Raw genomic sequence first — 26,750 nt, forward strand, 5'->3', positions numbered from 1 at the left:
ATTCATTAAAATATGGCAACATATATTTATGAAATATATTTGGGAAATTATTTTACTAGCTACCACAGCATGCTATCAAAATGTATTTCCATGTATTTAAAGATAGAAACATATTTGTAGTCATATGAAAAAGGCCAATTTTGTAATATGTCGATATATTGAAATATATGTAATATAAGGCTTAAACATATGTTTAGATATCTGTAATTTACGTATACGTAAATACATGTTGTTAAAATATATATCAATATATTTTTCCGTTTGGGGAGGAATAGTCTATCTAGCCACCAATGATTAGGGCCAGGCGTTTCGGTTGTTGTTTTCCTTCCCCGCATTTCGATAAACCGACCTTAAGTGTCCGATATAGAACCTTCTCACACCATGATCATCTAACATAATTATCCAATTAGTCCAAAATCAATTCCCAACCATGTGGATGGACTTCAAATGAAATAGTTGCCAACAATTATTCTCATCAGCAGTATTAGCGTATTATAAGGACATTATCGAAATAATATTTTACTTATTCATTGCCAGGTATTAACATTACAATGGGAATAATATGTATTTTGATCTAAGAAAATGTAACACATTAAAGAACAAAGTAAGGCATTTTTAATTTGCTATAGAATAAATTATGAGGATATGGCTTTTGCAAGCTCCAACATCCCTCTCTAAAAAGTTGACAATCCCAAATTGCGTTTATTCATTAACACACGTAAAGAACGGAGCCGCAGTCCGGTAAAAACACAACGGAAAGCATAGTAACGGACAAATCCACTGACACACATTGTGTATGAGAGCTGGGTGAAGACGTTAAAAACAGAGATGGATAAATTGGGTTATTTCTATAGTGAATGAAAATAGGCGAGCCATTAGTATTCTGAAAATAGTCTATATTTCACCCTCTACATTTTCTGATAGAAAAATGCCTATCATACCCATATGTTATTAACAGACAACGATTACGTTGTGAAATATTGTTGTTGATTGATGTTGTCTTGTTATGTACGGACGAGACTGTTTCACTATGTCCTCCACAACGTTTCAAGGTCGAAGCATTCTTCTGAGAGGGCATAATTATTTCAGATGGCTGTCTATCCTGTCTCTCCATTGAAAATGTAACGCTAAATTGCAGGTTTTGCAGAATATATTGTAGTCTGCAATGAGCATCCCGGCGGGGAATTTCAAGCGATAGAGATTTTTATTGTACACTTCTATTTTCTGCTTGGATTCATAGTCTTTCTCCTTTACGTGTCCTAATTTCCCCATTTATATAACTTCCTGTGATCAGGAATTGTCTGTTGGAGGCGATCAGCTTGAGAAAAACGAGGTGTAAAATCACTCATCTACAAATAGTATTCCCTGCTAAATTATAGGCTTTGTGAAATTAAGATTCGAATGCTGCGATCCCTCCACCAAAAACGAACGGACAACCAGACTGGAATGACTGAGACTTGTATCAATTACAGAACATTTCCTAGGATTTTCTGCCTGCATCAAACCCAGTGGATAATGCTGGAAATATAGGTCAATAAAAACAGTTTTTAGTTTTTTTTAAACGCCTCGCCCTACTATATAAACCCTCTATTTATGCTATGGATCCCCATTCACTGCTGCCAAGGATTAAAACAATTATATCACAATAATGTTTGCAGCGATCATTATCATCAAAAACATCTAGGAAATGTCTTCTCTGTTCGCAGGTTGTTAATCTGCGATGGATTTAAAATCCCATCCAGAGTCAGGAAGGGATTTATTTATGGAGATATGCATCCAGCCACAGATCCCCTGACTTCTTCAGTGACCTGGAGAGGAACAGAGGTGGATAACAAACCAGGTAAATCACAGGAAACTGAGAGCAGCAGGTATCACCTTATGATGTACAATCTATTCCCAGAGGATAGCACTTCAAATATTCATTTAAAACACTTTACCTGACAACATCAGTCATGCCTTTCTGCAAAGTCTTGACCTGATAGGGAACTCCATGTTTCTCACACAAAGTACGCACCAGAGGAGCCACCAGGTGGTAGTTATGACGGGGCATGGTAGGAAACAGACTGGGAGACAGAGGGGGAGACAGAGAAAGAGAGGCAGAGAGAGAGAGTGGGGGGCAGGGGGAAGGTGACAGAGGGAGAGAGAGATTAGAGAAAGAGGCAGAGAGAGAGAGAGAGGGGGGTGGGGGAGGAGGAAGGAGAGAGAGGGAGGGAGAGACAGAGAGAGCAGACGTTATCAGAGTTTTTCAGAGAAACCTCAGTTTCTGAGTAGGATTGTATCGATATTATATCTAAACACTATTACGAGGTAGAGTAATTAGCACAAACAACTGTTAAGTTATATTTAAGATCAAATGAAGCTGAATACTGCTTAAACTATAACTTTAGTATGTCAGTGACCTGATAAATGACCATATAAATACAGTATATCCTGTTGACAGACAACAGTAAGGTGGGATATTTGTTCCACTTACTGGTGTTCAATCTGAAAGTTGAGGTGTCCACTGAACCAGTCGTTGAAGGTTGACTGTTCAATGTTGCAAGTAGCGCTCAACTAAGACCACAGAAAGAGACACGTTATAGCTCCCTCTGCTGGAGAACTACGGATGGCACAGCCCCAGAAAACACTCCTGGGCCTGTATTCAGGACTGCTGTTCTCAGATCAGTTTAGCCTTTTAAGATGATAATGAATAGGAATGTAAGGACAGGGGGAACCTGATCCTAGATCAGCTCTCCTACTCCAAGACACTGTGTATATGGACCCAGTTGTCTCATAATGATGACATGTTACCTGCATGGTGAGCCAGTCCTGGTGTCTCTCATGATCCATCTCCATAGGAAGGTGATTCATCTGGGTCACCCATACAAACCAGTGGCTTTCCAAAAACCTATATACAGTACAACATTCACAATACAATTATTCAGCCACAATATTATGTTACATTATTACATTAAGCACAGCATTGTGCTGTTTTCTAATACTGTAGATAGTTTGAATACAGTGAATGAATGAGTTAATCTTTGAGCTCCCTCTCAGTTCATACTTTACCTGACGAAGCTGATCAATGCTACTGAGCCAAAGAAACCAAAGAAGGGATAGTAACAGCAGAAGAAGCGAAGGTAGAAACTCATCGACCACGCCAGATCCTTCACAGGAGACAAAGATTGATATTACGGCCAGACATTATCAAAGCAACAATTATCACATCTGGGGTTCCTACCAAAGCAACAATTATCACACCTGGGGTTCCTACCAAAGCAACAATTATCACATCTGGGGTTCCTACCAAAGCAACAATCATCACACCTGGGGTTCCTACCAAAGCAACAATTATCACACCTGGGGTTCCTACCCTGGGGTTCCTACCAAAGCAACAATTATCACACCTGGGGTTCCTACCAAAGCAACAATTATGTTGATTAGGAAGTTGGTCATTTCTGATGGTACACTAACATTGAGTGGCTGCTGCCAACATACGGACTCAAATCTCTGACCACTTTAATAATTAAAAATTGATGTAATAAATGTATCACTAGTCACTTTAAACAATGCCACTTTATATAATGTTTACATACAGTGAGGGAATTTTTTTTTTTGATCCCCGGCTGATTTTGTACGTTTGCCCACTGACAAAGAAATGATCAGTCTATAATTTTAATGGTAGGTTTATTTGAACAGTGAGAGACAGAATAATAACAAAATAATCCAGAAAAACGCATGTCAAAAATGTTATAAATTGAAAGATTTAAAGATTTCTGGCTCCCAGGTGTCTTTTATACAGGTAACGAGCTGAGATTAGGAACACACTCTTAAAGGGAGTGCTCCTAATCTCAGTTTGTTACCTGTATAAAAGACACCTGTCCACAGAAGCAATCAATCAGATTCCAAACTCTCCACCATGGCCAAGACCAAAGAGCTCTCCAAGGATGTATGGGACAAGATTGTAGACCTACACAAGGCTGGAATGGGCAACAAGACTACAAGACCATCGCCAAGCAGCTTGGTGAGAAGGTGACAACAGTTGGTGCGATTATTCGCAAATGGAAGAAACACAAAAGAACTGTCAATCTCCCTCAGCCTGGGGCTCCATGCAAGATCTCACCTCGTGGAATTGCAATGATCATGAGAACGGTGAGGAATCAGCTCAGAACTACACGGGAGGATCTTGTCAATGATCTCAAGGCAGCTGGGACCATAGTCACCAACAAAAACAATTGGTAACACACTATGCCGTGAAGGACAGAAATCCTGCAGCACCCGCAAGGTCCCCCTGCTCAAGAAAGCACATATACATGCCCGTCTGAAGTTTGCCAATGAACATCTGAATGATTCAGAGGACAATTGGGTGAAAGTGCTGTGGTCAGATGAGACCAAAATGGAGCTCTTTGGCATCAACTCAACTCGCCGTGTTTGGAGGAGGAGGAATGCTGCCTATGACCCCAAGAACACCATCCCCACCGTCAAACATGGAGGTGGAAACATTATGCTTTGGGGGTGTTTTTCTGCTAAGGGGACAGGACAACTTCACTGCATCAAAGGGACGATGGACGGGGCCATGTACCGTCAAATCTTAGGTGAGAACCTCCTTCCCTCAGCCAGGGCATTGAAAATGGGTCGTGGATGCGTATTCCAGCATGACAATGACCCAAAACACACGGCCAAGGCAACAAAGGATTGGCTCAAGAAGAAGCACATTAAGGTCCTGGAATGGCCTAGCCAGTCTCCAGACCTTAATCCGATAGAAAATCTGTGGAGGGAGCTGAAGGTTCGAGTTGCCAAACATCAGCCTCGAAACCTTAATGACTTGGAGAAGATCTGCAAAGAGGAGTGGGACAAAATCCCTCCTGAGATGTGTGCAAACCTGGTGGCCAACTACAAGAAACGTCTGATATTACTGCACGGTCGGAACTAGAAGCACAAGCATTTCGCTACACTCACATTAACATCTGCTAACCATGTGTATTTGATAAAATTTGATTTGATTTAGTCATGTCTGATGGTACAGTCAGTGTGTTGTTGGTGGTGCAATATTATGCTCGCTAGCTTTAGTGAGCAATGAACAAGGATTTAGTGCCCCCAGGTGTCAGCATAATCATATCTATCCTGCCCTGCCTTTCTAAGGTCTACGAAAGCCAAGTTAACTTCTTTGGGATAGGGGGCAGTATTTTCACGGCCGGATAAAAAACGTACCCGACTTTATCTGGTTACTACTCCTGCCCAGAAACTAGAATATGCATATAATGAGTAGATTTGGATAGAAAACACTCTAAAGTTTCTAAAACTGTTTGAATGGTATCTGTGAGTATAACATAACTCATATGGCAGGCAAAAACCTGAGAAGATTCCATGCAGGAAGTGCCCTGTCTGACAATTTGTTGTCCTTCTGTTGCATCTCTATTGAAATTACAGCATCTGTGCTGTTACGTGACACTTTCTAAGGCTTCCACTGGCTCTCCAAAGCCGCCAGAAAGTGGAATGGGGTGTCTGATGTCTCTGGGCAAAGTATAGGAGCAGAGTTTGTAAGTGGTCTGCCTGGGGACAGTGAAACTGGAGATGCGCAGTCACGAGAACTCGCCATTTTTTTCTTTCTCTCTTTGAATGAATACAACGTTGCCCGGTTGGAATATTATCGCTATTTTACAAGAAAAATAGCATAAAAATTGATTTTAAACAGCGTTTGACATGCTTCCAAGTACGGTAATGGAATATTTTGAATTTTTTTGTCACGAAATGCGCTCGCGCGTTACCCTTCGGATAGTGACCTGAACGCACGAACAAAACGGAGGTATTTGGATATAACTATGGATTATTTGGAAACAAAACAACATTTGTTGTTGAAGTAGAAGTCCTGGGAGTGCATTCTGACGAAGAACAGCAAAGGTAATCCAATTTTTCTAATAGTAATTCTGAGTTTAGGCTGCCCCGATGTTGGCGGGTCTGAATAGCTAGCCTTGATGGCCGAGCTATGTACTCAGAATATTGCAAAATGTGCTTTCGCCGAAAAGCTATTTTAAAATCGGACATAGCGATTGCATAAAGGAGTTCTGTATCTATAATCTATCCAGCACAGAAAAAAAATATATGAAATGTATGAAATTGTATGAAATGTATGCATTCACTACTGTAAGTCGCTCTGGATAAGAGCGTCTGCTAAATTACTCAAATGTAAATGTATAATTCTTAAAATAATTGGTATGTATTTTGTCAACGTTTATCATGAGTAATTTAGTAAATTCCCCGGAAGTTTTCGGTGGGTATGCTAGTTCTGAACATCACATGCTAATGTAAAAAGCTGGTTTTTGATATAAATATGAACTTGATTGAACAAAACATGCATGTATTGTATAACATAATGTCCTAGGAGTGTCATCTGATGAAGATCATCAAAGGTTAGTGCTGCATTTAGCTGTGGTTTTGGTTTTTGTGACATATATGCTTGCTTTGAAAATGGCTGTGTGACTATTTTTGGCTATGTACTCTCCTGACATAATCTAATGTTTTGCTTTCGCTGTAAAGACTTTTGGAAATCGGACAATGTGGTTAGATTAACGAGAGTCTTATCTTTAAAATGGTGTAAAATAGTTGATTGTTTGAGAAAATTTAATTGTGGTATTTTAGTTGGTTTTGTATTTCGCGCCGTGCGATGCCATTGGCTGTTGGCTAGGGGTTCCAACAGGTTAACAAACAGATCACAGAACATTTCGAATCCCACCGTACCTTCTCCGCTATGCAATCTGGTTTCAGAGCTGGTCATGGGTGCACTTCAGCCATACTCAAGGTCTTAAACGATATCATAACCGCCATCGATAAGAGACAGTTCTGTGCAGCCGTATTCATCGACCTGGCCAAGGCTTTCGACTCTGTCAATCACCACATTCTTATCGGCAGACTCAACAGCCTTGGTTTCTCAAACGACTGCCTCGCCTTGTTCACCAACTACTTCTCAGACAGAGTTCAGTGTGTCAAAACAGAGGGCCTGTTGTCCGTACCTCTGGCAGTCTCTATGGGGGTGCCACAGGGTTCAATTCTCGGGCTGACTATTTTCTCTGTATAAATCAATGATGTCGCTCTTGCTGCTGGTGATTCTCTGATCCACCTCAACACAGACGACACCATTCTGTATACTTCTGTCACGCCCTGACCAGGTGAACTCGGGTATTTTGGTCAAGGTGTGTCATGTTGGGTATTTTTCCTTGGTTTGTTTTCTATGTTTGTGTTATAGCCTTGTGTTAGCTCTATCTGGGTTATTTCTATGTTGGGTTCTATCGATTCCCAATCAGAGACAGCTGTCGCTAGTTGTCTCTGATTGGGATCACATTTAAGTTCCTTTTTCCCCCACGCTGTTTGTGGGGTGTTGCCTCTTTGTGTTTGAGCAGTTAACGTATCGGCCTTGTCTTGGTTTTGTGTACGTGTTTATTTCAGTGTAAAGAATAAACATGTGTTCGCACCCAGCTGCGTTTTGGTCCGCTTCCTCATCACCCGACGATGATCGTTACAGAACACCCCACCAAACCTGGACCAAGCAGCGGGAGGATAAGGAGCGCGAGAGATGGGCTCGCGAGGGGAAGGAGTTCTGGACCTGGGAGGAGATCATGTCGGGGAAAGGACCCTGGCGAAAGGATTCCCAGGTCGAGGAGGTAATGCCAGCCGGTGGACGGAGTCGCAGGCGGCGGTCGAGGAGGCCCGGAAGACACCCCCAATAATTTTTTTGGGGGGGGCTAATGGGGTGGTCCGGAAGGGCAGAGGAAGAGCCCAGACCACTGCTCTCGTGGGGTATGACGGCGGAGGAGGAGACGGAGATGAGGCGGTTGATTGAGGACCTGCTGAGGGAAGATCTGAGGGAGGAGCCATGGGATGCGGAGTTGCGCGCTGTGTCGCCAGTGCGCCCGCACAGCCCGGTGCGTCCGGTGGACATGCCCAGCACATGCCGTGCTAGGATGGGCATCCAGCCAGGACGAGTGGCTAAACCGGCTCCACGCTTCAGTTCACCAGTGCGTGTTCACAGTCCTGTCTGGCCCGTCCCTGCTCCCCGCACCAAGCCCACGGTGCATGTCCACAGTCCTGTCCGGCCCATTCCTGTTCCCCGCACCAAGCCCACGGTGCGTGTCCACAGTCCTGCCCGGCCCGTCCCTGCTCCCCGCACCAGGTCAGTGGTGCGTGTCCCCAGTCCTGTCCGGCCCATCCCTGTTCCCCGCACCAAGCCCATGGTGCGTGTCCACAGTCCTGTCCGGCCCGTTCCTGTTCCCCGCACCAAGCCCACGGTGCGTGTCCCCAGTCCTGTCCGGCCCGTTCCTGTTCCCCGCACCAAGCCCACGGTGCATGTCCACAGTCCTGTCCGGCCCGTTCCTGTTCCCCGCACCAAGCCCACGGTGCGTGTCCACAGTCCTGTCCGGCCCGTCCCTGCTCCCCGCACCAAGCCCACGGTGCATGTCCACAGTCCTGTCCGGCCCGTTCCTGTTCCCCGCACCAAGCCCACGGTGCGTGTCCACAGTCCTGTCCGGCCCGTCCCTGCTCCCAGCACCAAGTCAGTGGTGCGTGTCCCCAGTCCGGCCCGGCCCGTTCCTGCTCCCCGCACCAAGCCAGTTGTGCATGTTCCCAGTCCGGCACGGCCCGTGTCCGGTCCACCGGTGCCCAATCCTGTTCCGGTCGACGGCTCCGCTCCGGAGCCTGAGCATGCCGCTCCACAGTGGTCCAGTCCGGGCCAGAGGGGTAGGGCTAAGGTGGAGGCGGGGGAAAGAACACGCCCGGGGCCAGAGCCTCCACCGAGGGTGAGGCGCCCACCCGGGTCCCCCCCTAATAGACTTAAGTTTGGTGCGCCGGGAGTACGCACCGTTGGGGGGGGTACTGTCACGCCCTGACCAGGTGAACTCGGGTATTTTGGTCAAGGTGTGTCATGTTGGGTATTTTTCCTTGGTTTGTTTTCTATGTTTGCGTTATAGCCTTGTGTTAGCTCTATGTGGGTTATTTCTATGTTGGGTTCTGTCGATTCCCAATCAGAGACAGCTGTCGCTAGTTGTCTCTGATTGGGATCACATTTAAGTTCCTTTTTCCCCCACGCTGTTTGTGGGGTGTTGCCTCTTTGTGTTTGAGCAGTTAACGTATCGGCCTTGTCTTGGTTTTGTGTACGTGTTTATTTCAGTGTAAAGAATAAACATGTGTTCGCTCCCAGCTGCGTTTTGGTCCGCTTCCTCATCACCCGACGACGATCGTTACAACTTCTGGCCCTTCTTTGGACACTGTATTAACTGACCTCCAGACGAGCTTCAATGCCATACAACTCTCCTTCCGTTGCCTCCAACTGCTCTTAAATGCAAGTAAATGCATGCTCTTCAACCGTTCACTTCCCACACCTGCCTGCCCGTTCAGCATCACTACACTGGATGGTTCTGACTTAGAACATGTAGACAACTACAAATACTTAGGTGTCTGGTTAGACTGTAAACTCTCCTTCCAGACTCACATTAAGCATCTCCTATCCAAAATTATATCTAGAATCGGCTTCTTATTTCACAACAAAGTATCCTTCACTCATGCTGCCAAACATACCCTCGTAAAACTTACGATTCTACCGATCCTTGACTTCGGCGATGTCATTTACAAAATAGCCTCCAACACTCTACTCAGCAAATTGGATGCAGTCTATCACAGTGCCATCCGTTTTGTCACCAAAGCCCCATATACTACCCACCACTGCGACCTGTATGCTCTCGTTGGCTGGCCCTCGCTTCATATTTGTCGCCAAACCCACTGGCTCCAGGTCATCGATAAGTCTTTGCTAGGTAAAGTCCCGCCTTATCTCAGCTCACTGGTCACCATAGCAGCACCCACCCATAGCACACGCTCCAGCAGGTATATCTCACTAGTCACCCCCAAAGCCAATTCCTCCTTTGGCTTCCTTTCCTTCCAGTTCTCTGCTGCCAATGACTGGAAAAAACTGCAAAAATCGCTGAAGCTGGAGACTCATATCTCCCTCACTAGCTTTAAGCACCAGCTATCAGAGCAGCTCACAGATCACTGCACCTATACATAGCCCATCTGTAAATAGCCCAACCAACTACCTCATCCCCCATACTGTTATTTATTTTATTTATTTTGCTCCTTTGCACCGCAGTATCTCTACTTGCACATTCATCTTCTGCACATCTATCACTCCAGTGTTTAATTGCAATATTGTAATTATTTCACCACTATGGCCTATTTATTGCCTTACCTCCCTTATCCTACCTCATTTGCACACACTGTATATAGAATTTTTCTACTGTATTATTGACTGTATGTTTGTTTATTCCATGTGTAACTCTGTGTTGTTGTTTGTGTCACACTGCTTTGCTTTATCTTGGGCAGGTCGCAGTTGTAAATGAGAACTTGTTCTCAACTGGCCTACCTGGTTAAATAAAGGTGAAATAAATAAAAAATATATATCATTACTCTCTCGTGGAAGCCTTATGTTCCAGATATGAATGAAGAGGATTAAGTTTACATTTAATTGGTATGATATCTCACCACCCAGTCCCGTTGTGAAAACATGGTCCGGAATATCTGGATGTTGAAAAACACTGGAACGATTAGTGGAGGTCCAACTGAGAGACAGAAGGAAAATATTGGTATTACATACATACATCAGTGGTCTGTCTTTTACTTGTATGTGTTCAATTGAAGTTGATGTGATTTATATACAGAAATCCATGAAACGTGTTCAGAAACTTACTGAGGAAGAAGTACTGGTGTTGGTGATGGTAGGGCATGTACTTCAACTTCTTTATACCATACTGCAATAGACAGAGACAAGGAGTCAGATGGATCTTACACAGAAACACTAATACCGTTTTAACACTACTGAGCCAAACTGTTACATGGATATCATTACATGGTTATTTCATGAATATTACATTAATCTAATGAACTATTACATGGATATTTAGATTATTATTCAAATATGACATGGAGTCAGATGGGTCATAAAGCACTACGGTTGTGGGTCCAGTTGGGGCAGGGTTCACAAATATAATATATTGATAACTACCTCTACAGGCTGTGTGTCTCCCAGGACGAAGACATGCAGTGAGTTGATATCAGGATCTTTACGAAACACGTTGGGTTTAGCGTGGTGCTGGAAGTGACGATGGTTCCACCAGTTAGCAGAGGCACCCTGGAAACACACAGCTAATGTTACTTATTAATGGTACACACAATTACACTTACTGTAACTTACAACTGTTGGACACTACACGAAATAAGGCTAATGTATAGCAGTCAACTTAGAAATGTAACACTGGTGAATGTGGGAAAGTGAAAGGGACAGTTTCCTGAACAAAGATTTAACATAGTCCTGGAGTAAAATGTAATTTCAAAGGAGATCATCCATTGAGAATGGTTTTCAGTCCAGGACTGGGTTTAAACTGTGTCCGGTTAACTTATCCAAAGATTAGCAGAAGATCAGCCTATAGAAACAGTAATGTCAAATGTCCAACCATTGTCCAGTAGCCTACCTTTAGGTGTCCAATGACAAACTTGTGCAGTTTGTGGTTCCAGCTGGATTTCTTGCAGACTGACAGGTGGCCGAAGTCATGCTGCAGCCAGCCAGCCTGGGACTGAGAGGGAAAAAGAAAGGCAGATTTTGAATGGTGTCTGAAAGGTGGTTTGGTAACCTTATCTCTCTTCTCCCTCTTCCTCCGCTACAAAGTTTCTCCCTGCAGGCGGTCACTGAGTCCGAGTTGCTAAGGGAGTTCCTGAAACTTGACCCCCCCAAAAAATTGAGTCAGATGGTTTAGACCCTTTCTTCTTTAAGGTTGCTGCCCCTATCATCGCCAAGCATATCTCTGACCATTTTTAACCAGTCTCTCCTCTCTGGGAAGGTTCCCATTGCTTGGAAAGCAGCCATGGTCCGTCCTTTATTGAAAGGGGGAGATCAAGCTGATCAAGCTGATAGGCCTATTTCTATTTTGCCCTGTTTATCAAAAGTGTTGGAAAAACTTCTCAATAATCAACTGACTGGCTTTCTTGATGTCTATAGTATTCTCTCTGGTATGCAATCTGGTTTCTGCTCAAGTTATGGATGTGTCACTGCAACCTTGAAGGTCCTCAATGATGTCACTATTGCCCTTGATTCTAAGCAATGTTGTGCTGCTATTTTTATTGACATGGCCAAAGCTTTTGATACGGTAGACCATTCCATTCTTGTGGGCCGGCTAAGGAGTATTAGTGTCTCTGATGGGTCTTTGGCCTAGTTTGCTAACTACCTCTCTCAAAGAGTGCAGTGTATAATGTCAGAACATCTGCTGTCTCAGCCACTGCCTGTCACCAAGGGAGTACCCCAAGGCTCAATCCTAGGCCCCATTCTCTTCTCAATTTACATCAATAACATAGCTCAGGCAGTAGGAAGCTATCTTATCCATTTATATGCAGATGATACAGTCTAATACTGAGCTGGCCCCTCCCCGGATTTTGTGTTAAATGCAATACAACAAAGCTTTATTAGTGTCCAACAGGCTTTCTCTGTCATGTGGTTTGGTAAGAAGAATGCCCCTCTCCCTACAGGTATGATTACTACCTCTGAGGGTTTTGAGCTTGAGGTAGTCAGCTCATACAAGTACTTACTAACCCTGATTCAGATGACCATCCTACCCATGCTAGATTACGGAGACATAATTTATAGATGGGCAGGTAAGGGTGCTCTCGAGTGGCTAAATGTTCTTTACCATTCAGCCATCAGATTTTCAACCAATGCTCCTTATAGGACACATCACTGCACTCTATACTCCTCTGTAAACTGGTCATCTCTGTATACCCGTCGCAAGACCTACTGGTTGATCCTTATTTATAAAACCCTCTTAGACCTCACTCCCCCCTATCTGAGATACCTACTGCAGCACTCATCCTCCACAAACAACACCCGTTCTGCCAGTCACATTCTGTTAAAGGTCCCCAAAGCACACACATTTATGGGTCGCTTGTCTTTTCAGTTAGCGACTGGAACGAGCTGCAAAAAAACACTCAAACTGGACAGTTTTATCTCAATCTCTTCATTCAAAGACTAAATCATGGACACTCTTACTGACAGTTGTGTCTGCTTCGCGTGATGTATTGTTGTCTCTACCTTCTTGCCCTTTGTGCTGTTGTCTGTGCCCAATAATGTTTGCACCATATTTTGTGGTACTACCATATTGTGCTCCTGCCATGTTGTGTTGCTACCATGCTGTGTTGTCATGTGTTGCTGCCATGCTATGTTGTTGTCTTAGGTCTCTCTTTATGCAGTGTTGTCTCCCTTGTCGTGATGTGTGTTTTGTCCTATATTTTTTTTAAATTATTATTATTTATTTTTTTAAATCCCAGCCCCGGTCCCCGCAGGAGATCTTTTGCCTGTTGGTAGACCGTCATTGTAAATAATAATTTGTTCTTAACTGACCTGCCTAATTAAATAAAGGTAAATAAAAATGACATGTAAAAATTCAACCTAAACCCTTACCCTTAATCTTAACCTATTCATCTAATTCTAACCTTAATCCTAAACTTAACCCTAACCTTAATCCTAACCCTAACCTAATCCTCTAATTCGAACCTTTATCCTAAACCTAACCCTAACTTAAACCGTTACCCTAATCTTAATCTTAACCTATTCCTCTGATTATAACCTCATTCCTGAACCTAACCTTAACCCTAACCTTAGATCCCTATGCCTAACCTTTGAATCTGCCTGTCAACTATCTTCTTGTACTCCCTAATAATATGGTAATGGTACCTGAGACGTGGCCAGCATGAGGGAACAGAGCAGTGTGAGGCTCCAGCTGGTCCCCCAGACCCAGAGCAGGCCCAAAGCCAGGGCCTCTAGTAGCAGGATGTGGCCCAGGTAGAGGCTGAAGAACAGGAGGCGGGCACGGAGGAGACCCTCCCTCTCCACATGGTCACGCAAGGCCTGGAAGTCCTGCACCAGAGCTGCCTGTATGGGTTAGAGGTGATCAATAATCAATTAAGACGTATGAAGTAAGTCTTTCTCAATTAAACTGTCCTTGATTTGAGGAGGCGAGATGATAGGATGCAAGGAATTGCAGAAAGACCAACTGTGATAGAGCAAAGTAGATGAACCAGGAGGAAAGCGGCTGATGGTAGAGAGATGAGAATTGAGGGAGTGGAGAGGAGGAGAGGAAGAGGACAGGAGAGGGATAAGGACAGTGTAAATTGAGAAGAGAAACCTGTAGAGAACAAGAAGAATAGAATAAAACTTCATTATTCATCCAGGATGGACATTTTTCTTTGGCATCACCTTCATTAAAATAATCACATACACATACAGTTGAAGTGGGAAGTTTACATACACCTTAGCCAACTACATTTAAACTCAGTTTTCACAATTCCTGACATTTAATTCTAGTACAAATGCTGTGTCTTAGGTCAGTTAGGATCACCACTTTTTTTAAGAATGTGAAATATCAGAATAATAGTAGAGAGAATGATTTATTTCAGCTTTTATTTCTTTCATCACATTCTCAGTGGGTCAGAAGTTTACATACACTCAATTAGTATTTGGTAGCATTGTCTTTAAATTCTTTAACTTGGGTCAAACATTTCAGGTAGCCTTCCAAAACCATCCCAAAATAAGTTGGGTGAATTTTGGCCCATTCCTCCTGACAGAGCTGGTGTAACTGAGTCAGGTTTGTAGGCCTCCTTGCTCGCACACAGTTTTTCAGTTCTGCCCACATATTTTCTATAGGATTGAGGTCAGGGCTTTGTGATGGCCACTCCAATACCTTGACTTTGTTGTCCTTAAGCCATTTTGCCACAACTTTGTAAGTATGCTTGGGGTCATTGTCCCTTTGGAAGACCCATTTGCGACTTAGCTTTAACTTCCTGACTGATGTCTTGAGATGTTGCTTCAATATATCCACGTAATTTTCCTACCTCATGATCCATCTATTTTGTGAAGTGCACCAGTCCCTCCTGCAGCAAAGCACCCCCACAACATGATGCTGCCACTCCCGTGCTTCACGGATGGGATGGTATTCTTTGGCTTGCAAGCCTCCCCCTTTTTCCTCCAAACATACTGATGGTCATTATGGCCAAATAGTAATATTTTTGTTTCATCAGACCAGGGGCCATTTCCCCAAAAATTATGATCTTTGTCCCCATGTGCAGTTGTAAACCATAGTCTGGCTTTTTTATGGCGGTTTTGGAGCAGTGGCTTCTTCCTTGCTGAGCGGCCATTCAGGTTAAGTCGATATAGGACTCGTTTTACTGTGGATATAGATACTTTTGTTCCTGTTTCCTCCAGCATCTTCACAGGGTCCTTTGCTGTTGTTCTGGGATTGATTTGCACTTTTTGCACCAAAGTACGTTCATCTCTAGGAGACAGAACGAGTCTCCTTCCTGAGCGGTATGATGGCTGTGTGGTCCCATGGTGTTTATAATTGCGTACTATTGTTCGTACAGATGAACGTGGTACCTTCAGGCGTTTGGAAATTGCTCCCAAGGATGAACCAGACTTGTGGAGGTCTACAATTTCTTTCTGAGGTCTTGGCTGATTTCTTTTGATTTTCCCATGATGTCAAGGAAAGAGGCACTGAGTTTGAAGGTAGGCCTTGAAATACATCCACAGGTATACCTCTAATTGACTCGAATGATATCAATTAGCCTATCAGAAGCTTCTAAAGCCATGACATCATTTTGAAGAATTTTCCAAGCTGTTTAAAGGCACAGTCAACTTAGTGTATGTAAACTTCTGACCCACTGGAATTGTGGTCCAGTGAATTATTGTGAAATAATCTGTCTGTAAACAATTGTTGGAAAAATTACTTGTGTCATGCACAAAGTAGATGTCCTAACCGACTTGCCAAAACTATAGTTTGTTAACAAGAAATTTGTGGAGTGGTTGAAAAACGAGTTTTAATGACTCCAACCTAAGTGTATGTAAACTTCTGACTTCAACTGTACATTCTTACATCATACACATCTAAACCAGTCAGTCCATCATGTTGCATACACTAACAACATAGAGGACATTAATACATTCACTCACAACGACCACGTGAGGATGCTCTCCACCAGCTCAGATTACCAGACTGTCATATTGAACGTGAGGATGCTCTCCACCAAACTGCTGTACACCCTCTCCAGAAAATCCTGGTTGACTCCAAACTCCTTTAATTTCCTGATTAAAAACAGGCGTTGGCTTTCTTTAAAAAAAATACAGTCTGCTTTCTCTGTAAAAAAACTCAGCTTGTCGTCAATGTGTGTCCCTAGGTGTTTAAAACACTCAACCACCTCCACTGGTTGGTCGTTCAGAGACAGTGGTTGGGACATTGGTAAGTTGTTGCCATTGATGATCAGCTCTTTTGTCTTTTCCACATTGATGTGGAGGGAGTTTGCCGGACATCATTCTTGAAGGTGGTTGGTTTGTTTTAAAATAGCTGTCCCCATCTGACGAAGCATCTTTAAAAAAAAAAAGATTCCTACCAGAGCCATGTCATCCGCGTACATAAAAAAAAGCTCACATTGTTTCCTCGGATCTTCATCTCATTAGTGTAGATAGAGAACAACAACAACAATGGTGAAAAGACACCCCCCTGGGGTGCCCCTGTGTTCAGGGTCAGTTCATCAGATAGAGGACACACCCCTGGGGTGCCCCTGTGTTCAGGGTCAGTTCATCAGATAGAGGACACCCCCCTGGGGTGCCCCTGTGTTCAGGGTCAGTTCATCAGAGAGAGGACACCCCCCTGGGGTGCCCCTGTGTTCAGGGTCAGTTCATCAGAGAGAGGACACACCCCTGGGGTGCCCCTGTGTTCAGGGTCAGTTCATCAGAGAGAGGACACACCCCTGGGGTGCCCCTGTGTTCAGGGTCAGTTCATCAGAGAGAGGACACCCCCTGGGGTGCCCCTGTGTTCAGGGTCAGTTCATCAGAGAGAGGACACCCCCCTGGGGTGCCCCTGTGTTCAGGGTCAGTTCATCAGAGAGAGGACACACCCCTGGGGTGCCCCTGTGTTCAGGGTCAGTTCATCAGAGAGAGGACACACCCCTGGGGTGCCCCTGTGTTCAGGGTCAGTTCATCAGAGAGAGGACACACCCCTGGGGTGCCCCTGTGTTCAGGGTCAGTTCATCAGAGAGAGGACACACCCCTGGGGTGCCCCTGTGTTCAGGGTCAGTTCATCAGAGAGAGGACACACCCCTGGGGTGCCCCTGTGTTCAGGGTCAGTTCATCAGAGAGAGGACACACCCCTGGGGTGCCCCTGTGTTCAGGGTCAGTTCATCAGAGAGAGGACACACCCCTGGGGTGCCCCTGTGTTCAGGGTCAGTTCATCAGAGAGAGGACACACCCCTGGGGTGCCCCTGTGTTCAGGGTCAGTTCATCAGAGAGAGGACACACCCCTGGGGTGCCCCTGTGTTCAGGGTCAGTTCATCAGAGAGAGGACACACCCCTGGGGTGCCCCTGTGTTCAGGGTCAGTTCATCAGAGAGAGGACACACCCCTGGGGTGTCCCTGTGTTCAGGGTCAGTTCATCAGATAGAGGACACCCCCTGGGGTGCCCCTGTGTTCAGGGTCAGTTCATCAGATAGAGGACACACCCCTGGGGTGCCCCTGTGTTCAGGGTCAGTTCATCAGAGAGAGGACACACCCCTGGGGTGCCCCTGTGTTCAGGGTCAGTTCATCAGAGAGAGGACACACCCCTGGGGTGCCCCTGTGTTCAGGGTCAGTTCATCAGAGAGAGGACACACCCCTGGGGTGCCCCTGTGTTCAGGGTCAGTTCATCAGAGAGAGGACACACCCCTGGGGTGCCCCTGTGTTCAGGGTCAGTTCATCAGAGAGAGGACACACCCCTGGGGTGCCCCTGTGTTCAGGGTCAGTTCATCAGAGAGAGGACACACCCCTGGGGTGCCCCTGTGTTCAGGGTCAGTTCATCAGAGAGAGGACACACCCCTGGGGTGCCCCTGTGTTCAGGGTCAGTTCATCAGAGAGAGGACACACCCCTGGGGTGCCCCTGTGTTCAGGGTCAGTTCATCAGAGAGAGGACACACCCCTGGGGTGCCCCTGTGTTCAGGGTCAGTTCATCAGAGAGAGGACACACCCCTGGGGTGCCCCTGTGTTCAGGGTCAGTTCATCAGAGAGAGGACACACCCCTGGGGTGCCCCTGTGTTCAGGGTCAGTTCATCAGAGAGAGGACACCCCCTGGGGTGCCCCTGTGTTCAGGGTCAGTTCATCAGATAGAGGACACACCCCTGGGGTGTCCCTGTGTTCAGGGTCAGTTCATCAGAGAGAGGACACACCCCTGGGGTGCCCCTGTGTTCAGGGTCAGTTCATCAGAGAGAGGACACCCCCCTGGGGTGCCCCTGTGTTCAGGGTCAGTTCATCAGATAGAGGACACCCCCCTGGGGTGCCCCTGTGTTCAGGGTCAGTTCATCAGATAGAGGACACCCCCCTGGGGTGCCCCTGTGTTCAGGGTCAGTTCATCAGAGAGAGGACACACCCCTGGGGTGCCCCTGTGTTCAGGGTCAGTTCATCAGAGAGAGGACACACCCCTGGGGTGCCCCTGTGTTCAGGGTCAGTTCATCAGAGAGAGGACACCCCCCTGGGGTGCCCCTGTGTTCAGGGTCAGTTCATCAGATAGAGGACACCCCCCTGGGGTGCCCCTGTGTTCAGGGTCAGTTCATCAGATAGAGGACACCCCCTGGGGTGCCCCTGTGTTCAGGGTCAGTTCATCAGATAGAGGACACCCCCCTGGGGTGCCCCTGTGTTCAGGGTCAGTTCATCAGAGAGAGGACACCCCCCTGGGGTGCCCCTGTGTTCAGGGTCAGTTCATCAGATAGAGGACACCCCCCTGGGGTGCCCCTGTGTTCAGGTTCAGTTCATCAGATAGAGGACACCCCCCTGGGGTGCCCCTGTGTTCAGGGTCAGTTCATCAGAGAGAGGACACACCCCTGGGGTGCCCCTGTGTTCAGGGTCAGTTCATCAGATAGAGGACACACCCCTGGGGTGCCCCTGTGTTCAGGGTCAGTTCATCAGAGAGAGGACACACCCCTGGGGTGCCCCTGTGTTCAGGGTCAGTTCATCAGAGAGAGGACACACCCCTGGGGTGCCCCTGTGTTCAGGGTCAGTTCATCAGAGAGAGGACACACCCCTGGGGTGCCCCTGTGTTCAGGGTCAGTTCATCAGATAGAGGACACCCCCCTGGGGTGTCCCTGTGTTCAGGGTCAGTTCATCAGATAGAGGACACCCCCTGGGGTGCCCCTGTGTTCAGGGTCAGTTCATCAGAGAGAGGACACCCCCTGGGGTGCCCCTGTGTTCAGGGTCAGTTCATCAGAGAGAGGACACACCCCTGGGGTGCCCCTGTGTTCAGGGTCAGTTCATCAGAGAGAGGACACACCCCTGGGGTGCCCCTGTGTTCAGGGTCAGTTCATCAGATAGAGGACACCCCCCTGGGGTGTCCCTGTGTTCAGGGTCAGTTCATCAGATAGAGGACACCCCCCTGGGGTGCCCCTGTGTTCAGGGTCAGTTCATCAGAGAGAGGACACCCCCCTGGGGTGCCCCTGTGTTCAGGGTCAGTTCATCAGAGAGAGGACACCCCCCTGGGGTGCCCCTGTGTTCAGGGTCAGTTCATCAGATAGAGGACACACCCCTGGGGTGCCCCTGTGTTCAGGGTCAGTTCATCAGATAGAGGACACACCCCTGGGGTGCCCCTGTGTTCAGGGTCAGTTCATCAGATAGAGGACACACCCCTGGGGTGCCCCTGTGTTCAGGGTCAGTTCATCAGAGAGAGGACACACCCCTGGGGTGCCCCTGTGTTCAGGGTCAGTTCATCAGAGAGAGGACACACCCCTGGGGTGCCCCTGTGTTCAGGGTCAGTTCATCAGAGAGAGGACACACCCCTGGGGTGCCCCTGTGTTCAGGGTCAGTTCATCAGAGAGAGGACACACCCCTGGGGTGCCCCTGTGTTCAGGGTCAGTTCATCAGAGAGAGGACACACCCCTGGGGTGCCCCTGTGTTCAGGGTCAGTTCATCAGAGAGAGGACACACCCCTGGGGTGCCCCTGTGTTCAGGGTCAGTTCATCAGAGAGAGGACACACCCCTGGGGTGCCCCTGTGTTCAGGGTCAGTTCATCAGAGAGAGGACACACCCCTGGGGTGCCCCTGTGTTCAGGGTCAGTTCATCAGAGAGAGGACACCCCTGTGTTCAGGGTCAGTTCATCAGATAGAGGACACCCCCCTGGGGTGCCCCTGTGTTCAGGGTCAGTTCATCAGAGAGAGGACACACCCCTGGGGTGCCCCTGTGTTCAGGGTCAGTTCATCAGATAGAGGACACACCCCTGGGGTGCCCCTGTGTTCAGGGTCAGTTCATCAGAGAGGGCCCCATTCATGTGGAACCTCCGTGGGCTGTCAGTTAAAAAAGTCCTTGATCCAACCTGCCAGGCTTCCGTTGACGTTCAGGTCCAGTAGTCGTTTCAGCAGTGTGTATTAAAAGCTGAACTAAAATCAATAAATGAAACGGGATATTATTTTGCATATTGAAGGTGACTATCCACCATGTTCACCAAGGTCAGGGTAGCATCCTCAGTCCTCCTCTGTGATGATATGATTTAGCATGTTGAAGGGGAATAGCCACCATGTTCACCAAGGTCAGGGTAGCATCCTCAGTCCTCCTCTGTGATGATATGATTTAGCATGTTGAAGGGGACTAGCCACCATGTTCACCCAGGTCAGGGTAGGCTCCTCAGTCCTCCTCTGTGATGATATGATTTAGCATGTTGAAGGGGAATAGCCACCATGTTCACCAAGGTCAGGGTAGCATCCTCAGTCCTCCTCTGTGATGATATGATTTAGCATGTTGAAGGGGAATAGCCACCATGTTCACCAAGGTAGCATCCTCAGTCCTCCTCTGTGATGATATGATTTAGCATGTTGAAGGTGACTAGCCACCATGCTCACCAAGGTCAGGGTAGCATCCTCAGTCCTCCTCTGTGATGATATGATTTAGCATGTTGAAGGTGACTAGCCACCATGTTCACCAAGGTCAGGGTAGCATCCTCAGTCCTCCTCTGTGATGATATGATTTAGCATGTTGAAGCCACCATGTTCACCAAGGTCAGGGTAGCATCCTCAGTCCTCCTCTGTGATGATATGATTTAGCATGTTGAAGCCACCATGTTCACCAAGGTCAGGGTAGCATCCTCAGTCCTCCTCTGTGATGATATGATTTAGCATGTTGAAGGGGAATAGCCACCATGTTCACCAAGGTCAGGGTAGCATCCTCAGTCCTCCTCTGTGATGATATGATTTAGCATGTTGAAGCCACCATGTTCACGAAGGTCAGGGTAGCATCCTCAGTCCACCTCTGTGATGATATGATTTAGCATGTTGAAGGTGACTAGCCACCATGTTCACCCAGGTCAGGGTAGCATCCTCAGTCCTCCTCTGTGAAGATATGATTTAGCATGTTGAAGGGGAATAGCCACCATGTTCACCAAGGTCAGGGTAGCATCCTCAGTCCTCCTCTGTGATGATATGATTTAGCATGTTGAAGCCACCATGTTCACCCAGGTCAGGGTAGAATCCTCAATCCCTCTCTGTGCCTTATAGGCAAACTGTAACAGGTCCAGTTGATCTGATATGGACAGGGTAAGGTGCTTACTGACAACCCTTTCCATGTATTTGGCCAAAAGGGGCGTGAGGGCCACAGGTCGAAAGTCATTTGGTGATTTGGCCCCTGACTTCTTAGGCACTGGTACAATGGTTGACAATCTTCCAGGATTTTGGCACTGTACAGGTGCTCAGCAGGAGTTGAAACAGTTGTGTGGAGCAGACCAGCTCAAGAAGAAGAAGAAGAAGAGGAAGAAGAAGGGTAAGGAAATAGAAGTAACAGAAAGCTGAAGAGTACCAGGATAAGATGTAAGACTCCTGAATAGATAAACAGACAGCGGGCAGCGGGGCATCTGGGCACATAGACAGGCTGGTATAATGTGCCCTAGTTATAGGGGCATCTGGGCACATAGACAGGCTGGTATAATGTGCCCTAGTTATAGGGGCATCTGGGCACATAGACAGGCTGGTATAATGTGCCCTAGTTATAGGAGCATCTGGGCACATAGACAGGCTGGTATAATGTGCCCTAGTTATAGGGGCATCTGGGCACATAGACAGGCTGGTATAATGTGCCCTAGTTATAGGGGCATCTGGGCACATAGACAGGCTGGTATAATGTGCCCTAGTTACAGGGGCATCTGGGCACATAGACAGGCTGGTATAATGTGCCCTAGTTATAGGGGCATCTGGGCACATAGACAGGCTGGTATAATGTGCCCTAGTTATAGGGGCATCTGGGCACATAGACAGGCTGGTATAATGTGCCCTAGTTATAGGGGCGTCTGGGCACATAGACAGGCTGGTATAATGTGCCCTAGTTATAGGGGCATCTGGGCACATAGACAGGCTGGTATAATGTGCCCTAGTTATAGGGGCATCTGGGCACATAGACAGGCTGGTATAATGTGCCCTAGTTATAGGAGCATCTGGGCACATAGACAGGCTGGTATAATGTGCCCTAGTTATAGGGGCATCTGGGCACATAGACAGGCTGGTATAATGTGCCCTAGTTATAGGGGCATCTGGGCACATAGACAGGCTGGTATAATGTGCCCTAGTTATAGTAGATGACTGAAGATTACACACTACTTCTCTAGGAGGTCAATCTTGTCTTGAAATATCTCCATCCACATCATACCTGCTCTTACCACACTCTGACACATTATAGAAAGTAACATTCTGCACAGCATTCTGTCTGAGAAGCATGGAATTCCCTATCAGCCAGAGAAAGACAGGCCTCACATTGGTCCCTGGGTCCCTACCTAAACCTACAGTATGTTAGAGTGGGCGTGGGGCTATGTCAGAGGGAGAGACGCTCTAGGCTTCACATTCTATGTTTCATTATGTAGCCTACAACGATGTATGTTATGTAGAGGGAGAGAGAAAGATGGGCCTCCTCACATTTTTCCCATGGTCCTGGCTGGGCTCTGTCGGTGCCAGCTCTCCAATCAGCAACGGCTTCAGAAACTTCCTGACAAAATTAGCATCAAGATGGAATGCGGAAAATGCTTCCTACAAATCAGAGATATAGATTAATTAATCTAGAAATACATACAAATGTCCTTTATTTGTCTCTCAGTTAATTTAACAAATATTTTTAAAAAAGTACAAATAAATACTAATTAACTGTGAGATTAGTTAAGAGATTATCATGAAATTAGGATCCAGTAATGTACAATCCACTAACAACTAGTGTAATATGTCATACCTACAACATTAGAACATTTTCAAAAAGTCTTCCTGGAAAAGCTTGAGAACATTTCACCAACAACTTCCACTACTGACCGTGGCATCTTCTCCAGCAAAGTGACTGATGACCCTGATGCCACCCGGGTGTCTCTTTGCCCACTGGGTAATATTATAGACCTTCCTGTCGATGACCAACCACTGGTCGCTTCTGTGGGAGTGCCTCTGGACCTCTTCCCAGGTGTAGACTGCACTGCCACCTTGCCCTCCATCGGGCTCAAGCCCGTCACCCTTGGCCGGCTCGCTTGACTCCGTCTGCTGGCCTCCGCCCCCCATCCTCGGTTCTCTCTGCTCCACTCACACCGTCGCTGTGTCAGCTACGCTCTGTCCAGTCTGTCCAACTGAAGCACACTGAGGACCAGTCAAATGCAACGTACAGAGAGGAAGTCAGGGAATGGAATCAGAATCAGATGATGCTGTCTGAGCCAAGTCACACCTACATGGTGAAATGGTGTGACTCTTCTGCAGCTTGATGTTTACTGGGATGAGTCTTGTCCTGGAGGCAGAACTGAACAATTTCCGCTCATGGGCCAGCTTCAAAGTAAGTGAAAATCACCTATATTTAATAAATTCATGAAAACAAAATTTGATTTTTGGTCTTAATTTAAGATTAGGGTTGGGTTTAAAATCTAATTGTATGACTGTGACTGTGCAAACTAGTGACCATTCTGCCTCCAGAACAACATTCATGATGAAAAACGCTAACCTGCGATTCTTTTGACTGAGGGAAGGGAGATGTTTTCCAGACAGCGTTGTACAACAAAATATGTTGTTCAATTAATTTGCTGAAAATATCGAATGAAGAATACCTGTAGAGGCGCAAGAATGTTAGCCAGTCTGGGTTCTGTAATTCTGTGGAGTTTCTATTCTAACAACATCGAAACCATTAAATATGTTGTTGAAAATATCTAATAACGAATACCTGTAGCATTCTGTATGGAGTTCCTATTCTAATCTAATGTTGAGCATCGATGCAATTTACCACGATGTTTATTTGTAACATTATATTAGAATAGAGACAAAGAGCATTGAAATGTTCTCATCAATAAATAATAAAGAATACGGAGATGCGCCATTGTTTAGGCATGGACTCCTCTTCCGTTCCGCATATGTTCCCCGAGTTTTATATGACACACAGTGCAAACCTTTATGAGTGTTTCATTTGAATGTCTCTATAATGACACGCATGATAAAATCTAATAGTCCGTTGTCGTGTCAACCCTTACAGAAATCCCCAGGCTACATGACATAACATTAAATCAGGCTATACTGTTATCAACAATATAACGCAATTATACAATGATGATGTGTATATAGAATGAATAGAAAAGCTGCACTCACCAACATATCCAGATGTGCAATCCTCTCCTCGCTCCGTCTCTTATTCATAAAAATACATTTACTTCTTTCTGATCACCAGTCTCATCATCTATCCAATCAAATCATCAGTAGGCTCCTAACTGTATATTTCGTTACATAACTAACTTTTCTTCACCCGGTCATTCACCCACCCACAATTTCCCTAAACAATTCCATGCCGATCATTCGAGTCTCTCGTCCAATGGGGTTGTTTCACTAGACCGCTGGCATGTCTGTAATTGGTTCACAACAGCCTTTCCGAATTGTAAAAAAAAAGTCCGTCCCTATCAATCTGATTGGCCTTCAGGACTGCCAAAGGCTTGCCTATTCCATCCAATCAGGACGCTCTTGGACGCCCTCACGCTGACACAAGAAGAAGATAGGACAGCACCGTTTATGTTTTCTCCAGTTGAAGTTTAACACTTAATTCTTCACTTTAGTTACATACGTGTTTTTTTTTTAGAGATCCATCAATCCACTCCGTTCAATAAATGTAACCCGAGTCATCATTATCTAGTGCATAGAAATGAACTAAACCAAACATTTGCCGTGCTACCCTTTTACAGTCATAAAGGGTTAATTTAACTACGGTATTAGTGTAACGAGTTACAGTCTACAGCCCATAAGGGTTAGCTAAGGTATGGTGCGCGGCCTTTGGACATTAATAAAATGAGTAAAGTCCCCTTGGTATGGATTTTTCCTCCTGTTCTCTTTATGGAGTTCTTGATTTGCGTTCTCCATTTTCATTTCCCCGCACCACACACACCCCAGTAGCATCCACCAGTCACATACAAAATAAGAATACCATTTCATACACTTCAATAAAACTTTGCTCTAATGACTAACATCATTAAGATGACCAGACTACCATATCAGATGGAGCAGTATGTCCTCACTCTACTTACGAATGCTTTCTCTGAGCAGGCCCCTGATATCCTGTTGCCAAAGGCACGTCTTATACATAAAACATAACATAATACAATAATAGGCAATTACAGCTGAAGGACAGAACTACATCAAATTATATAATACATAACATTAATAGACAATTACAGCTGAAGGACAGAACTACATAAAATGATATAATACATAACAGTAATAGACAGGTACGGAACTGTATAAATTAGATATTAAAAAAGACAGTAGATCAACAGAGTGGAGGTGTCATAATACCCATAAAACCTTGGTCAAACTGTGAAATGTTTTCCATCGTTTTCCACCATTCATTTTTCCCATAGGGGATTTTAGGAACACTGAAACAATGAATGGTGGAAAAATTATTGGAACCATTTCCCTGTTTGACCGTTAGGTTTTGTGGGTATTGTGACTTATACTGTGGTAGACTGAACAAAAATATAAATGCAACATGTAAATCATTGGTCCCATGTTTCATGTGCAGAAATAAAAAAATTCTTGACATTTTCCATACACACAAAAAGGCTTATTTCTCTCAAATGTTGTGCACAAATTTGTTTACATCCTTGTTAGTGAGCATTTCTCCTTTGCTAAGATAATCCATCCACCTGACAAATGTGGCATATCAATAAGCTGATTAAACAGCATGATCATTACACAGGTGCACCTTGTGCTGGGGACAATAAAAGGCCACTCTAAAATGTGCAGTTTTGTCACAACACAATGCCACAGTTGTCTCAAGTTTTGAGGGAGCGTGCAATTGGCATGCTGACTGCAAGAATGTCCACCAGAGCTGTTACCAGAGAATTTAATGTTGATTTCTCTACCATACGCCGCCTCCAACGTTGTTTTAGAGAATTTGGCAGTATTTCAAACTGGTCTCACAACCGCAGACCACGTGTAACCACACCAGCCCAGGACCTCCACATCCAGCTTCTTCACATGTGAGATCGTCTGAGACCAGCCACCCAGACAGGTGATGAAAACTGTGGGTTTGCACAACCAAACAATTTCTGCACAAACTGTAAGAAACCGTCACAGGGAAGCTCATCTGCGTACTCGTCATCCTCACCAGGTTCTTGACCTGTCTGCAGTTCGTCATCGTAACTGACTTCGGTGGGCAAAAAGTTCACATTTGATGGCCACTGGCATGCTGGAGAAATGTGCTCT

The 26,750-nt window shown here is 45.8% G+C and overlaps 1 protein-coding gene across 5 annotated transcripts; it reads right to left on the reverse strand.

Moving 5' to 3' along the window:
- Window positions 1–592: 592 nt before the first annotated feature.
- fadsd5 (delta-5 fatty acyl desaturase) lies at window positions 593–24,882 on the reverse strand. Of its 5 annotated transcripts, NM_001123542.2 has the most exon segments (14): window positions 683–1,808; window positions 1,938–2,063; window positions 2,474–2,553; window positions 2,791–2,887; window positions 3,049–3,146; window positions 10,504–10,580; window positions 10,709–10,769; window positions 11,024–11,149; window positions 11,490–11,591; window positions 13,739–13,936; window positions 22,962–23,072; window positions 23,346–23,657; window positions 24,013–24,115; window positions 24,648–24,665. In NM_001123542.2, coding segments are annotated over 12 exon segments (1,365 nt in total). In that variant the 5' UTR covers window positions 23,583–23,657; window positions 24,013–24,115; window positions 24,648–24,665; the 3' UTR covers window positions 683–1,756.
- Between the last annotated feature and the right edge of the window lie 1,868 nt (window positions 24,883–26,750).

The sequence above is a fragment of the Salmo salar genome, chromosome ssa23 (genome assembly GCF_905237065.1).
Source record: "Salmo salar chromosome ssa23, Ssal_v3.1, whole genome shotgun sequence".
Lineage (NCBI taxonomy): Eukaryota > Metazoa > Chordata > Actinopteri > Salmoniformes > Salmonidae > Salmo > Salmo salar.

Coding starts and splice junctions, on each gene's coding strand:
- fadsd5 (XM_014170387.2), bottom strand. CDS start 23,582: ATGGGGGGCGGAGGCCAGCAGACGGAGTCAAGCGAGCCGGCCAAGGGT. Junction 10,581..10,708: donor ACACCAGTACTTCTTCCTCA/GTAAGTTTCTGA, acceptor TCTGTCTCTCAG/TTGGACCTCCACTAATCGTT. Junction 2,554..2,790: donor AGGACTGGCTCACCATGCAG/GTAACATGTCAT, acceptor CTGTGGTCTTAG/TTGAGCGCTACTTGCAACAT.